General features: G+C 71.8%; 2 protein-coding genes across 3 annotated transcripts; one reads left to right on the plus strand and one right to left on the minus strand.

Annotated features, from left to right (window-relative positions):
- The first annotated feature begins 1,178 nt into the window (after positions 1-1,178).
- Positions 1,179-10,541, plus strand: NCKAP5L (NCK associated protein 5 like). 2 transcript variants are annotated; one of them, XM_080368682.1, is made up of 13 exons: positions 1,179-1,332; positions 4,873-4,914; positions 4,989-5,096; positions 5,838-5,906; positions 6,023-6,061; positions 6,157-6,276; positions 6,398-6,511; positions 6,992-8,742; positions 8,859-9,012; positions 9,131-9,209; positions 9,326-9,619; positions 9,816-9,955; positions 10,091-10,539. In XM_080368682.1, the coding sequence occupies exons 3-13, from the start codon at positions 4,995-4,997 to the stop codon at positions 10,325-10,327; spliced, it is 3,099 nt and encodes a 1,032-aa protein (XP_080224808.1). In that variant the 5' UTR covers positions 1,179-1,332; positions 4,873-4,914; positions 4,989-4,994; the 3' UTR covers positions 10,328-10,539. The 2 variants fall into 2 exon arrangements, with proteins under 2 accessions (XP_080224808.1, XP_080224809.1); XM_080368683.1 differs by lacking the exon at positions 1,179-1,332 and adding an exon at positions 2,866-3,825 and having other exon boundaries at positions 10,091-10,541.
- A 105-nt stretch (positions 10,542-10,646) lies between these two features.
- On the minus strand, positions 10,647-14,793 carry TMBIM6 (transmembrane BAX inhibitor motif containing 6). The gene is made up of 10 exons (XM_080368698.1): positions 14,689-14,793; positions 12,727-12,830; positions 12,532-12,640; positions 12,305-12,425; positions 12,128-12,176; positions 11,952-12,049; positions 11,762-11,841; positions 11,538-11,638; positions 11,387-11,459; positions 10,647-11,266 (listed from the first exon to the last, which is right to left on the minus strand). The coding sequence occupies exons 2-10, from the start codon at positions 12,780-12,782 to the stop codon at positions 11,243-11,245; spliced, it is 711 nt and encodes a 236-aa protein (XP_080224824.1). The 5' UTR covers positions 12,783-12,830; positions 14,689-14,793; the 3' UTR covers positions 10,647-11,242.
- Positions 14,794-14,795: the final 2 nt, after the last annotated feature.

Below are 14,795 nucleotides of genomic sequence, written 5' to 3' on the forward strand. Positions count from 1 at the left end.
TAAAGCGATGGAGGTGGGTGCGGAGTGTCCCTGTGTCCTGCTTGGGGGGGGGGGGCGTGGGGGGTGTGTGGGGTAGAAGAGCTGAAGGATGGAGCGGCCAGTGCTGCCCTTCGGGGGGGGGCGGGGGCTTGGGGCTGTCTTGGGGGGGGTATTTGGGGTTGCCCTAGGGGGGCTTAGAGCTAACCTGGGGGGTCTTTGGTGCTGCCCTTGGAGGGGGGGAGGGCTCAGGGCTACCTTGGGGGGGGGGGGGCGCTCAGAGCTGCCCTTGGGGGATCTTGGGGGGGGCAGGGTGGGAGGGCCCAGGGCTATTTGGGGGGGGGGTGGGGCTTAGAGCTGCCCTGGGAGGGGACGACGACGACACACGACTCAGAGCTGCCCTTGGGGGGGGTCTTTGGGGTTGCCCTTGGAATGGGGGGGCTCAGGGCTGTCTTGGGGGGGGGGGGGGGGACACGACTCAGAGCTACCCTGGGGGTTCTTTGGGGGGGGGGGTGTCTCAGAGCTACCCTGGGGGATCTTTGGGGGGGGGGGGGGTGTCTCAGAGCTGCCCTTGGAGGATCTTTTGGGGGGGGGGGGGACACACGACTCAGAGCTGCCCTTGGGGGATCTTTGGGGGGGGACGACACACGACTCAGAGCTGCCCTGGGGGATCTTTGGGGTTGCCCTTGGGGGGGGGGGGGGGGGGAGCTCAGGGCTGCCCTATGGTGATGACCCCCCCCCCGGGGAGGAGGTGACCCCTCTGCTCCCAAACTGCTGCCGCTGGGACCCCCCCACCCCCCTTTGGGGGTCGCTCCCTTCCTTCTGCCCTTTGCACGAGCCCCCGGGGCTCGGGGTCTTGCGGGGGGGGGGTGGGGGGGTGGGGCGCTCACCCCGGGACTGCGGGGTCCTGCTCCCCCGGTGCCGTACCCCCGTGGCCGGGGGGGTGGGGGGCACCGCGTCTCTTCCGGGCAGCCCCGGGGATGGCGGCGGCGGCACCGGGACACCACCCCCCCACCCCCCCCCACCCCCCCGACACCCCGCTACGGGGGTACGGCACCGGGAGGGGGGGCACCGCGCCCCTCGGGCAGCCCCGGGGATGGCGATGGCGGGAGGCCCCGGGGAAGGGATGCGGCGGCGGCGGCAGCACCGGGACTCCCCCCCCCACATCCCCCGCCGCCCCCGGGCGCGGATTGGCGGCGGCGGGGGCGCAGGGCGGAGCCGGCCCGGTGGAGCCATGACATCACCGCCGCCGCCGCCGGGCCAGCCCCGGCCCCAGCCCCGCTCCCCGTCCCGCTCCCGGTGCCGGTGCCGGTCCCGGCCATGCCGCCCCGCGCCGCCGCCCCGCCGTAGCCCCCGGTGAGTCCGGCCGTGCCGCGGCGGGAGGGGCGGGCGGGGAGCACCGGGGGCGGGCGGGGGGGTGGGGGTGGGGAGGGTCTTCCCGGGGAAGCCGGGCCGCAGCTCGGGGACCCCGTCGAGGAGGAGGTGGGGGGTCCCCATCGCTGCCGGGCACCGCAACGTGCGGCGGGGAGTGGGGGTGGGGGGAGCCCGACCGGTCCGTGTGTGTCGCTCCCCCGCCCCCAGCCCCGGTATGGCCCCGGTGCCCCCCGGTATAGCCCCGGCGCCGCTCCCGGTATAGCCCCGGTGCCCCCCGGTTGTCTCCCCTCCATGTCCCCACTGTCCCCGCGCTGTTGTCCCCAGGACATCCCATGTGTCCCCAGCGCATCCCGCTGTGTCCCCGCTGTCCCCAGTACATCCCAGCTGTCTCCTGCCTGGGCTGTCCCCAACCGTGTCCTGCCTGTCCCTGGTGTCCCCTCCACTGTCCTCCATCCCACCCACCGGTCCCCACTGTCCCCAGTACATCCCAGTTGTCCCCTGTGTATCTCTGCTGTCCCCACTGTATCCTGGCTGTCTCCAGTGTCCCCACTGCATCCTGGCTGTCCCTGGCTTGTCCCTGCTGAGTCCCAGCTGTCCTCGATGTGTCCCTGCTACCCCAAGGCTGTGTCTCTAGCACATCCCGCCTGTCCCCAGGGTGTCCTTGCTGTCCCCCTGCATCCCGGCTGTCCCCGAGAGCATCCTCCCTGTCCCTGGGCTGTCCCCACTGCCCCTAGTGCGTCCTGCCTGCCCCAAGAGCAGCCGCCCTGCAGGGTTGGGGACACTTGGGGCTGTCACCCCCATGTCCCCAAGCTCGGGGTGGGGACCCTGGCGTGGGGCAGGCCAAGGCCGGCTCATTGTGGTCGTGCCGTGGGACCGTGGCCGGGGGGGACGGGACCGTTCCCTGCCGCGCTGGCACGTCCACAGCCACACGCTTTGGGCACGTGCCGTGTCCCCACGGGGCCTGGGGCAGCGGGTGCAAGTGACCGAGGGGGGGGGGGGGGGAGACAACACCAGGGAGGGGGACACGAGCTCTAGGGTGGCCTTGGCTCCGCTGCAGCTGTGTCCCCCTCCCCACAGGGACCTTTGCACGGGGCCTGGGGCAGTGGGTGCAAGTGACGGGGCGGGGGGGGATGGGGACACAAGCTCTGGGGTGGCCTTGGCTCTGCTGCAGCTGTGTCCCCCTCCCCACAGGGACCCTCGCGTTGTCCCTGTGGGGCCCCGGGCTGGGGGAGGGGACGGCTGCGCCGTCCATCTGTCAGGGCCCCCCCTCACTGTCCCCCGCCGGGGGGGCTTGGGGGGGCTGTGGGCTGCTCTTCCCCTCCAGACGGAGCCTCACTTCCCCCCCGTGACGCAGCCGGAGCCACTGGCCCCACGGCCGCTTCCTGCACGGGGGGCAGCGCCGGGGGGGCCCACGGGCCCCACGGGGACCCTCCTGCCTTTGCTGCCAGCCCCGGGGCCGGGGGGGGGGGGGGGGGGGGGGGGGGGGCTGCAGGGGGCTGGGGACAGCACGCACGAGGGCCGGCCACGTGTGCCAGCGGTGCTGGCCGTGGGGCTAGTGGGGTGCTGGGGTATGTGGCCAAGGTCACAGCACCCGTCGGGTTGGGGACGGCTGGCTGGGGGCTTGGTGGGGAGGTGGGGGGCAGCCCACAGCCCCCCTCGGTGCTGCCCCGGTGCTGAGCAGGGCTGTAGGCCCCGGGGCTCCGGTTATTTTTGCCGCTCTCGTTGCGTCGGGTGGGAGAAGGCGGCAGAGTTTGCTCCGGGGCCGTCCGGTGGTCCCCAGCCCTCCCACCCCACGGCGCAGCCGTGTGGGGTCCCTGGAGGGGACGGGGCTGTTGTTTCCAGTGACCCCCCCCCCACGGCCTCCCTGCCTCCATCACCCCCAGACCCCCGTGTTGTCCCCTCCGGGGTGCCGGACCCCCTGGCCGGGGTGCTGGGCAGGTCTGGGTGAGCCAGGGCCACGTGGCCCCATGTGGACCCCAACCCCTCGTGGGGTGCAGGATGGGGACCGCGGCCTGTGGCCTCGGCGCGGCTCCGTGCCTGGAGCCCCGGGGGAGCTCCCCGAAGGGTGCCCGAGCTCCGGGGGGTTCCTCTCCAAAGGGTGCTGGGTGCCCCCGGGGGGGTCCGTCTCCGTGGGGTGCCCCGGTGCCACGTGGGGATGCCCGCTGCTTCCTCTGCCGGGATGCCCGGTGTCCCGCTGCCGGCTCTCCCGGGGGTCCCCGGTGCCCCGGACCCCCCTTCGCTCTGTGCCGGCTTCCCGGTGCCGCTTGCCCGGGGTTGGCGCTGGCGGAGCCGCGCACCGGGGGCGGTGGCGGCCCCGGCTCCTCCCCGGTGGCGGCGGGAAGGCGGAGCCGGGCCGCCGCCGCCTCCCAACAATAGCGCGGCCGGGCCGGGCCGGGATGGAGCCGCCGCCGCCGCCGGGACCGGCCCCGGGGCCGCTCTGAACGGGGACGGGCGACGCCACCGGGAGCCCCGGGCGTGAGTGCGCGGGGTCGGTGCGCGGGGCCGGCCCCGGTTCCGGTGCGCACGGGGCGAGCGGTGCGGGGAGGCACCGGCACCGGTGGCGGGGGGAGCCCCGGGGGAAGCGGGGGGTGCGGCACCGGGGAAGCGCTGGGGGGGCCTGTCTACACCCCGGGGGTGCTGTGCGCCGGGTGCGGTGCGTCCCGGTGCCCCGGGGCTGGGGGTGCTGTGCATCCCGGGGCTGAGGCCGGTACGTGGGGATTTGTACGGTCCGGTGCCCCGGTGCTCGTGCCAGGGGTGCTGGGCATCCCGGTGCCCCAGTGTTGGTGTTGGGGGTCCCAATACTTTGCTGCTGGGGATGCGGTGTATCCCAGTGCTCACGGGTTGGTGCCAGGGGTGCTGGGCCTACTGGTGCCCCGGTGCTGGGGGTGCTGGGCATACTGGTGCCCCAGTGCTGGGGGTGCTGGGCATCCCGGTGCCCAGTGCTGGGGGTGCTGTGGGTCCCAATACTCTGGTGCTGGGGATGCGGTGTATCCCAGTGCCCAGGGGTGCTGTGCATACTGGTGCCCCAGTGCTGGGGGTGCTGTGCCTGCCAGTGCCCCGGTGCTGGGGGTGCTGGGGGTCCCAATACTCTGGTGTGGGGGATGTGGTGTATCCCAGTGCCCAGGGGCGCTGGGCCTACTGGTGCCCCGGTGCTGGGGGTGCTGGGCATACTGGTGACCCAGTGCTGGGGGTGCTGGGCATCCCGGTGCCCCAGTGCTGGGGGTGCTGTGGGTCCCAATACTCTGGTGCTGGGGATGCGGTGTATCCCAGTGCCCAGGGGTGCTGTGCATACTGGTGCCCCAGTGCTGGGGGTGCTGGGCATCCTATTGCCCTGCTGCTGGGGGTGCTGTGCCTGCCAGTGCCCCAGTGCTGGGGGTGCTGGGCTCCCCCCACCCCCCACGAAGGGACAGGGGTGGCTGGGCTGCGCGAGGGGTCCCTGGGGCTCCGGGTACCCGCGGGGTTGGGGACCTCGGGGCTCCCCTGAGGCTCCATCCCCCTTCTCAGCCCCGTTCTCCCCAACAGGTGACACCGCGTCAGGCCGGGGCTGGGGGTGTCCTGCAGGAGGTACGAGGGGCCAGGGGGGACAGGGGCCAGGGGCCAGTGGGGACCCCGGCCTGACGTGTGTCCCCCCCCCGCAGCCAGCGATGTCGGAGAGCGTGGCCGAGGTGCCGGGAGATGGGAGCCCCGCGGTGCTGGGTGAGACGGGCACCAGCCACGAGCTGCTGCAGCGGCTGCGGGAGCTGGAGGTACGATGTGGGCCAGGAGTCGCGGCCACCGAGAGCCAGGGCCACCGGGCAGCCGTGGCTGGGGCCACTGGGCCACTGTGGCCACCAGAAACTAGAGCCGCCAGAGCAGCCGTGGCCATCGCCTTCAGGTGCTGTGGCTGGTGCCATGGGGTACCTGTGGCTACTGCCACCGTGCAGCCGTGGCCACTGTGAGTCTGTGGCCAGTGTCACTGTGCAGCTGTGGCCACCGTGAATCTGTGGCTGGTGTCACCAGCCAGCTGTGGCCATTGCCTTCAGGCACCTGTGGCCACTGCCACTTTGTAGCCATGGCCACCATGAATCTGTGGCCAGTGTCACCGTGCAGCCACGGCCACTGTGAGTCTGTGGCTGGTGCCACCAGCCAGCTGTGGCCATTGCCTTCAGGTGGCTGTGGCCAGTGTCACTGTGCAGCTGTGGCCGCCGTGAATCTGTGGCCGGTGTCACCATGCAGCCACGGCCACTGTGAGTCTGTGGCCGGTGTCACCAGGCAGCCGCGGCCATTGCCACCGTGCAGCCGGTGCTGCGGAGCTGCAGCCCAGACGCCACGGTGAAGGGCAGCACCTTCCTGCTTTCCATGGCCCTTGTGTGCCACCGCTCCTGGGGCAACCCTGTCCCTTTGTGAGTGGCCACCAGGCAGAGGAGGGGTCCTCTTGGTGCCATGGTGGGGCGGGGGGGGTGTCCACGTGCCAGGGCCCCCCAACCACATCCCCCCTCTGTTCCCAGGCGGAGAACTCAGCCCTGGCCCAGGCCAATGAGAACCAGCGGGAGACCTACGAGCGCTGCCTGGACGAGGTACTGGGGGGGGAGGGGGGACACGGGACACGTGTGCACACGCGTGTGCCAGGGCACGAGGCTGCCTGTGCCCTCGCACCCCCCCAAGCCCCCCCCCCCCCCCTTCTCCTCCCCAGGTTGCCAACCACGTGGTGCAGGCGCTGCTCAACCAGAAGGTGGGTGTTGGGGGGGCTGGGGGAGCGCTGGGGGGAGGGGGGGGGTGTCCTGGCTGATGCTCCCCCCCCCATCCCCCCCATCCCGCTGCGGCCAGGACCTGCGCGAGGAGTGCATCAAGCTGAAGAAACGGGTCTTCGATCTGGAGCGCCAGAACCAGGCGCTGAGCGACCTCTTCCAGCAGAAGCTGCAGCTCTCGGCCGGATCCTTACCCCAGGTGCAGCATCCCAGCGCCCCGCTGTCTGGTGTTGGGGGGGGGGGGGGTGTCATGGGCCAGACCTCCCCCCTCCCCCTCCCCCCCCCCCAAAGCTTAACCTGGCGTCTCCCCCCTTCTCCAGCTGCCGCTGCACCCGGTGCCGGTGCCCCCCGATGCCCCAGCCAGCCCCCCGCTGGGCTCTGCCGAGCAGCCGCCCCCCCCGCTGCCCCCCAGCTGCTGCATCCCGCTGCCAGAGGTGGGTACTGGTGTCCCCACCCCACCCCCACCCCCCCTCCTCCGTCCCTGTATCCCCCTCTCTGGGCTGTGGCATCCCCCTCCCCATACTCGTGCCATCACCTTTCCCAAGCGGGTGGTGTCCCCAAGCCTGTGGTACCCCACTTGCCGGGCCCGTGGCGTCCCCTCCTCTGTCCCCATCCCCGCCCCCCGCCCCAGGTCCGTTGTGCCCCCCACCCTGAGCCCCCTACCATCGCCCTTTCCAAGCCTGTCTGCCCACGGTGTCCCTGTCCCTGAGGTGCCCACCTCTCCGTGACGGTGGCCTTGACCTCTCAGAGCCCCCCTCTCCCAACCCCCTCTGCCCCCAGCGTCCTCCTCCCCAAGTCCATTGTGTCCCCAGCCCTGTCCCCCCCCTCCCCTCTTGGTGTCCCCAGGGTACCCCCAGCCCCAGCACGGTGCCGTGGGGCTCAGCCCGTGGGGTGACGGTGCCTGGACCCCACAGGTGCTCCCAGCGGTGCCATCGGGCAGCCCCGGGCTCAGCCCCGGCGCCCCCCCCCTGGACGCCCTCTCCCCTTTCTTCAAGAAAAAAGCCCAAATCCTGGAGGTTCTGCGCAAGCTGGAGGAGACGGACCCGCTGCTGGGACCCCCCCCAGCCTCCCCCGGCTCCCCCGAGCCCTGCGCTGCCCCAGGCTGGCCCCCCTGCCCGCTGCGGGCACCGGGGGCTGCCGGGGGGTGGCGGGGGGCTGAGGGCAGCCCCTGTTCCTCGCCGGAGGAGGCTGCACCGCCGCGGGGGGCCCTGCTCAGCGCCTTGGCCGAGCGGCTGCTGCGGGGTGACGGGGGGGGGTGCTGCCGGCGCAATGGCGAAGCTCCAGGGGGACCCCCCCGGCAGCGGCGCGGGGAGCACCCTGCGTTCCTGGGGCTCTACCCCCCAGGTGAGGAGAGCCCCGAGGGGGGCTTCGCCCCGCTCTCCCCTGGCGGGGGGGGCAACCCTTTGCCCTCCCCTCCCAAGGTGCTCAAGCTGCCTCCCCCCCCCGGGGGGCTGCGCCTCAGCCCCCAGCTCGCCCACCCCTCCAAGATCCCGTGCCGCAGCGGCAACCCCGAGGCTTCGCCGGCGCTCAGCCGCCGGCCTTCCCCCGATGCCCCCCTGGAGCCCAGCTCCCCCGAGCCCCCCGCCTTCCCCCCTCCTTGCACCTACGAGGCGGCTGAGCAGCCCCCCAGGCCGCCAGGACCCCCGGCCGGTGGGGAGCGGGCAGCCGCCTCCCCCCCTAGCACCCGCCGTGGCACAGGGGGCTCAGCCCCCTCTCGCCGCCCCGGCAAGAAGCCCTCCGAGCCGGGCTACTTGCCCTTCAAGGAGCGCCTGGCTGCCCTGGGCAAGCTGCGGGGGGCTGAGGGCCGTGAGACCCCCGGGCCGGGCCGGCCCGAGCGGGGCCACGGCGCTGAGCCGCGCCCCCCACCCCGGGGGGGGTTGGGGGGCAGCCTGAAGCACCCCGAGCCGGCGCATGGCGGGGAGCCCCTGGCCCGGTGCTACTCTTCAGGCTCCATGGGCGAGCCCGGGAAGGTGGGGGGCAAGGGGCGCCCCGCCGGTGGCAGGACCCCCCCGCGGGCTCCCCCGGCGCCCCCCGCCAAGACCACCCGCAGCCCCCACGGCAGCCCCACCAAGCTGCCCACCAAGGCGGGCACAGGCAAAAGCGGGACGCCGCGGGGCGAGGAGCCGCCGGGTGCCAAGGCGGTGGGGGTCCCCCACAAAACGCCGCCGGCTCCTGACCCCCCCCCGGCTACGGGACCACCGGCGGGGGCCACCGGGCACTCGGCCATCGAGGAGAAGGTGATGAAGGGCATCGAGGAGAACGTGCTGCGGCTGCAGGGGCAGGAGCGGGCGCCGGCGGGCGAAGCCAAGGGGAAGGCGGCCGGTGGCTTGGCCAGTTGGTTCGGGCTCCGGCGCAGCAAGTTACCGGCTCTGAACCGTCGCGGTGACGGGGGTCGGGGTCGGGAATGGGCCGGGACACCGGCTCCCCTCCGACGGGAGGTCAAATTGGCCGCTCGGAAGTTGGAAGCCGAAAGCCTCAACATCTCGAAGCTGATGGAGAAGGCGGAAGATCTGCGGAAGGTGCTGCGGGAGGAGCACGCCTTCCTGCAAGGGCTGGCGCTGGAGAAGGGGCGCCCCCGTGGACCCCCCCCCCGCGGCCCCGGCCACCTCCCGGTGATGTACCAGGAGGTGACGGCCGAGACCTTCATGCAGCAGCTGCTTGACAGGTCAGTGGACCCCCCCCCCGCCCCCCCATCCCCCAAAACCAACCCTGGGTCCCCTTTATGGGGGAGGGTGGTAGGTGCCCCCCCACCCACCCCCCCCGACGCCGCGTTGCCCCCAGGGTGGACGGGAAGGACGTGCCCTACGAGAGCCGCCTGGAGCACAAGCGGGAGCTGTGTGACCTCCGGCGGGTCCCCCCCGACGCCAAAGACCCCCGGCTCTGCCGCTCGCCCCGCAACGGCATCGTGGGGCATCTGCGGGAGCCCCCCGATAAGGTCAGGACGCCCCTTTTCACCGCCACTGGCTCCGAGCCCCACGCCAGGGGGTGTGGGGGGTGGGGGTGGGATTGGGTGGCCGCTCACCCTCTGACCCCCCCCACCCTCCCCCCACCAGGTGCCAGATGTGGGGCTCCGGGATGAGCTGCCATCAGACGAGAGCTTGTCCGAGTCGGGGACATCGCAGCACTTTGCCGGTAAGGGGGTGTCGGGGGGGGGTGGGGGGGGGTCAGGGGGGGGATATGGTGGAGATGGGGGCACCGGGGTGGCCCCCCCCCTCTCCCGGCACTGACGCCTCTCCCTGTGCTGGCAGCCTGCGGGTCACTGACGCGAACGCTGGACAGTGGGATCGGGACCTTCCCGCCCCCTGACTACGGGGGGGTCCCCGCCAAGAGCACCCCCAAACCACGGGGCCGTCCCGAGCCGCTAGCCGGTGCCATGCCGGCACGGCCGCCGGTCATCACCAAAGTGCCGCGCAAGGCCCGGACGCTGGAGCGAGAGGTGCCCAGCGCAGAGGAGCTGCTGGTGGCCGGCAAACACCGGAGCACCCCGGCGTGCCACCCCCCGCCCCCCCCCGGCCCGCACGGCCACTGCACTGGTCCCCAAGGTCAGTGACCCATCGGGGGGGGGGGGGGGGGGGGGGGGGCACGCGGAGCCCCCGCTGATGGTGCTGGGTGTGCACCGATGCTCCTGCAAGGTGCAACGCGGGGGCTCAGCACCCTGGTGGGGAGATGGGGGTCATGGGTGGGGGGGCTGCAGGTCAGCACTGACACCCCCCCCCCCCGCCCCATTTCCCCCCGCAGATGCTGGCGATGATGGTGGGAAGCCGCGGCGTGTCCAGCAGAGCAAGAACTGGACCTTCCCCAACGCCAAAGCCTGCGGCGCTGCCGACCCCTTCCTCTGCCCCCCCGGGGGGCTGGAGGGGCTGCACCGCCCCGCACTGGTAAGGGGGGGCTGGGCTGGGGTGGGGGGGCTGTGGGACCACCCCACCAGCCCCGGGGTGTAATTAGTGTTGGTGGGGAGCCGGGGCGGGGGGCACAGCAAGCTCCCCCCTCACCACACCGTCCCCCCCCCCCAGGCACCCGTGTGCAGCCCGGCAGGGCGTCGAGGGGCGTCCCCAGAGGCCCCCCCCCCACTGCCCCCCGCCCTGAGCGCCAGCAGCAGCCGGACCCCCAGCGCCTCGGACATGGGGGACGAGGGCAGCACGGAGGCCCGGTCGCGGGATGGGGGGCACGGCCCCCCAGGGCTGGAGCACTCCGAGTCCCTCAGCGACTCGCTCTACGACAGCCTCTCCTCCTGCGGCAGCCAGGGCTGAGCCCCCCCGGCTGTGCCCTCGTACGTCTTCCGCACCCCCCCCCCCCCCCATCCCCCTGCTCCCTGCTCCCAGTCTGGGGGTGCTACCCGGGGTTGGGGGGGGGGTCCCAGTGCCCTGTGTCCCCCCCCTCCCCCTGTGTCCGGCTCTCTCTGATGGTGCTATCGCAGTGTACAGCCCCCGCCGCCGGGTTTTTATTTCAATAAAGCCACCCTCCCCCCCCGTTTATTTATATATGTTGTTGTGCAGCCGCTGTCATCTCTGCGTCGGCCGCATCCTGCCCGCGGGAGGGAGGGAGGGAGGGAGGGAGGGGGCTGAGAGGTTCAAGTCTGAGCGTTTTATTGAATCGTCCCGGTGTACAAAGAGAGGTGACGGTGGGATTGGGAGAGCTCGGAATCAAAACACATCGTCCCCGCGGCCCCACCGGACGGCTCACCCAACAGATCCGTTTTCTTTTTCCCCGTTGTATTTCTTGGCACTGGTGCTAAAGGAGAGGCTCCTCCGTTGAGTTTGGCTTCAGGGGGGTCCTGCTGCCCCCCCAACCCCAGCCCCGGGCTCGCGTGGGGGGGCCCACGGCTGCCCAGGTTGGGGGAATAGCGCCCCAGTTGCCCGGGGAGAAACCCCTAGAGAAAGCTCCCGTGTTGGCGCTAACCCCGAGGGACCACGGGCTCTGGGGGGGGGGGGGGGAGCCGGGCCGGAGGGAGGGGGGAGCCAAACTCCAGCAGGATCCGCAAATTGGCCGGTTTCTAATCAAAGAAAAGCTGAACGAGAGGAAAAACCCACAAGGTGCAAAAGCTTCTGGGCTGCTTTTCATCAGCAGCAAAGCGCAACCCCTTTAATGAATCAGAGAAGGGACTGGGGGGACCGGGTGGGGATGGGGACAGGATGGGGACAGCTCCAGCTCGGCCTAGAGCCGCTTCACTTCTTCTCCTTCTTCTTGTTCTGCAAGAGGAGAGGTGGCCGGTCACTGCCGAGTCTGTGGCCCCTGTCCCCCTCCCCCGGCCAGGCTCCCAGGAGCAGGTTTGTCCTCCCCCAGCCACACCCCGGGGGACCGTCACCCACCTCGGTCATGCCCAGGATCATGAGGAGCTTCCGGAAGATGTTGACAAAGTCGAGGAAAAGATCAACGCAGTGCCTGTGGGGATGGAGGGATGCGCTCAGGGGGGGGCTGTCCCCACTCTATCCCACCCCTCCCCCCATCCCCAGCACCCACCAGATGTAATCCTTGTCCCCGCTCTCCGCCTTCTCGATGATGAGCTGCGTGTCGAAGAGCACGAAGCCGCACATGACCATCAGCCCCAGGTAGAGGTTGGCCTGCGGGAGGGAAGAGGGGGTGTTAGATGGGGACAGTGACGTGCTGGTGTCACCCACCGGTGTCACCGGTGTCTGTCCGTCCTCCGTGGGGTCTTGGCAGATGGGGGGCGGGGGGGGCCTCACCGTGAAGAGCCAAGTGGATCCCATGAAGGTGTTAACCATGGAGGAGAGAAGCATCAGGGTGAGGCCGGAGAGCAGGAAACCTGCAGAGAGCGGGCAGGGAGTGAGGCCTGGCCCTGGCCCCCCATGGGGGTGTCCCCCGCCCCCCCCCCCCCCCCCCAGCTCCTGTGACCCCCCCCTCAGCCCCTCTCACCTCCCAGGTAGAGGAAGCTGCGGCGCTGGGCGTACAGGGCGCTCAGCGAGAAGCAGGCGAAGATGGTGGCCGTGCCCAGGAAGGCGGTGGGGATGATGCTAGGAGAGAGGAGAGGGGGTGAAGGGGGCCTGGGGGGCAGTGGGGGGCAACTGGGGGGCGGTGGGAAATGCTCCTACCTGGGGTTGATGGAGATGCACATTTGCAGGAGGGGCCCCAGGTTGATGCCTGGAGGGACAAAGCAGGGTGTCACCGGAGCCATTTCAGAGCCAGTCGGTGCCGTCGGGGCCCTCGTCACCCCCTTCCCGGGGCTCGGGGTCCCACAGGACACCGGAGGGTCCCCAGTGCCCACCTACCCGTCAGGAAGGCGAAGCCAGCCAGCATCCCCAGCCTCTTCTGCTCTGTCTCCCGGCTGTGCGGGGTGGCCGTGAGCCAGACCATCAGCGCCAGGGCACCCAGCCCGGTCAGGAGGCTGAACTGTGGGGCGAGAGGCAGGTGGGGGCCTGGCACCGCCTCACCGGGGCGGCGCGGGCAGCAGGGCGCGAGCACGGGGTCCACCTGTGACCCCCCAGAGGCTCCTCACCTGGAAGAGGTGGGTCACCACGTTGATGTAGGCCCCCGCGGCCGCGACGAACATGCAGAGGGCAAAGCTGGCGTAGACCCTCTTCAGGTGCTCCTGGGTGGAGGCTGAGCTGTGGGCGAAGGGGGGACGGTGAGGCTGGCAGGAGGGGGCTGCCGCAGCCCCCAGAGCCCCCCCCACCCCGAAAGCGTTACTCACATGTGGGAGAACTTGAAGAGAGCATCAAAGTTGATGTTTCGGTCAAAGACGTTCATGGTGCCGGGCTGGGAGTGGGCCCACCGGCCGCTTTGCAGAGGTGCAAGCTGCGGGAAGGGGAAGCGGGTCAAGGCGCGGCAGGAGCCCTCCCGTACTCCCAAAACTCCCCCCACGCAGTTGAGGAGCTCAGTGGGAGCCAAGGACCTGCCCGTCCCAGGCAGAGCGAGCGGCAGGAGCTGTAAACTGCTTGGGATCTGCTGCGCTCTGTGCCAACCGGGCTCCAGAGCCTTTCTTGCCCAGCTGGTGCAAGTGTTGCGGGCTGTTGCGAGACCGGGATTGTCCCCGGGGACACCCCGACCCCACGGGAGGGCTGCCGGCAGCTGGAAAGCATCTTTGTGCCAGGCTACTATTAGTACCCGTAATGACGTCCCCAGAGAAGGCTCTGGCAGCGTGAGGCTCCCTGCGAAGCCTCCTCCTCTTCCTCGCCCCTTCCTGCTCTGGCCTCTCTGCCACCCCTGGTCCGGCCGGCTCCACCGGTGCTTTTTATCCTGGCACCTGCGCGAGCCCAACCAGCCCAGCAAGTGGCACGAGCCGCCTGTCCCGCAGGGGCAGAGGGGATCCACCAGGCTGGAGCAGACACGGCCCGAGGGGCCACAGGCCATGGGGCTGTCAACCGGCCACCCCGGAGAAGGGGAGGGCCTGGGGTCTCCTGCCACACCCGCACAGACCCCTGCGCCCACTGCCCTTGTCCAGGGCTGCGCTGGTTTTGCCCCAGTGAGAAATCGGTTGTCACTGGGCTGGTGCCACCACACCAGTGGGGACCTGCTGGTGCCAGAAGCAGAGGCCGCTGCCCCACAGCCCTACCGGGGGTTTGCGCAAGGCAATGGGGAAGCTGCCTCTGCGCAGGGTGTGGTGGTGGCAGAGGTGTGTGACAGCCTCCTCCCGCCCCGGCGGGTGGCTGTGACAGCGAGTTTCATCAGGCAGGGCCTGCCCTCCCTGCGGGGACAGCAGGTGGGTCCCAGCTCCTGGGACGGCAGCAGCAGCCGGGTGTCCCGCGCCAGCAGCCCTTCCTGAGGGACTGAGCTGGGGCTGGAGCCGTTTCAGTTTCGCTGGTGACTTCCCCGGGCGGTGGCCCTCGGGTGGCTGCTGGGCGCTGCTGTCAATGGGTAACCGGCACCATTGCTGCTGGGCGACCTTTACCCACCGGTGCCTACAGCCGGCCCCGGTGCTGCCCTGGGCCCACCAGCCACTGCCCTCATCCCCCGGGGGCACCTCCAGGGGCCCCCCACTGGATCCCCCCTGCTGCAGCCCCCGGGAACCAGCCGGAGGCCCCACGGGGAAGTGGACCCGTGTGTACCCCCACCCCGGCAGCGAGGCCCTTGGGACGGGGGGCAGGAGCTGCCCAGGCCAGGCCAGGCCCCCCCGGGGCAAGGCCTGATGGGGGGGGGGGGGGAAGCAGCCGTCGGGTCCCCCCGGGGTGAAGACTGCTAGGGGGGGAGCAGCCGTTGTCCCCCCCGCCGGTGTGAGGCCTGCGCGGAGGGGGGGGAGCAGCCATCGGGCCCCCCCAGCGGACCTACTCGAGGCGGGGAGCAGCCGTCGGGCCCCCCCGGGGTGAGGCCTGCTCGAGGGGGGGGGCGCACCCGTCGGGCCCCCCCGGGGTAAGGCCTGCTGGGGGGGGGGGCCGCACCCGTCGGGCCCCCCCGGGGTAAGGCCTGCTCGGAGGGGAGGGGGCGCACCCGTCGGGCCCCCCCGGGGTGAGGCCTGCTTGCGGGGGGGAGCAGCCATCGGGCCCCCCCGGGGGTGAGGCCTGCTCGGAGGAAGGGAGGCAGCCTTCCGCCCCCCCCGGGTGAGGCCTGGTGGGGGCTACCCAGGGCTAGAAGCCCCCGCAACGTGGCCCGGGGGGCGGCGGGGACCCCCGAGGCCGGACCGGGCCCCCCCCGCCGCCGCGGTCCCCTCAGCCCTCACCTGCGCGGCGCTCCGCCGTCCGTGCCAGGCCTCGAACGGTCCCCACTCGCGCCACGCCCCCAGCCCTCATTGGCCAGCGCGCCACAATGTCCCGCCCTCCGCCTCAT

The sequence above is a fragment of the Falco punctatus genome, assembly GCF_963210335.1.
Source record: "Falco punctatus genome assembly, chromosome: 18".
In the NCBI taxonomy this organism is placed as follows: domain Eukaryota; kingdom Metazoa; phylum Chordata; class Aves; order Falconiformes; family Falconidae; genus Falco; species Falco punctatus.

Excerpts from the sequence above, each read along its gene's own strand:
- NCKAP5L (XM_080368682.1), top strand. The coding sequence starts at position 4,995 with ATGTCGGAGAGCGTGGCCGAGGTGCCGGGAGATGGGAGCCCCGCGGTG. Across the intron at positions 5,907-6,022 it reads ACGAGCGCTGCCTGGACGAG|GTTGCCAACCACGTGGTGCA; the intron begins GTACTGGGGGGG and ends TCTCCTCCCCAG. Across the intron at positions 9,956-10,090 it reads GGCTGCACCGCCCCGCACTG|GCACCCGTGTGCAGCCCGGC; the intron begins GTAAGGGGGGGC and ends CCCCCCCCCCAG.
- TMBIM6 (XM_080368698.1), bottom strand. The coding sequence starts at position 12,782 with ATGAACGTCTTTGACCGAAACATCAACTTTGATGCTCTCTTCAAGTTC. Across the intron at positions 12,050-12,127 it reads TGCATCTCCATCAACCCCAG|CATCATCCCCACCGCCTTCC; the intron begins GTAGGAGCATTT and ends CCTCTCTCCTAG. Across the intron at positions 11,460-11,537 it reads GGGGACAAGGATTACATCTG|GCACTGCGTTGATCTTTTCC; the intron begins GTGGGTGCTGGG and ends CCATCCCCACAG.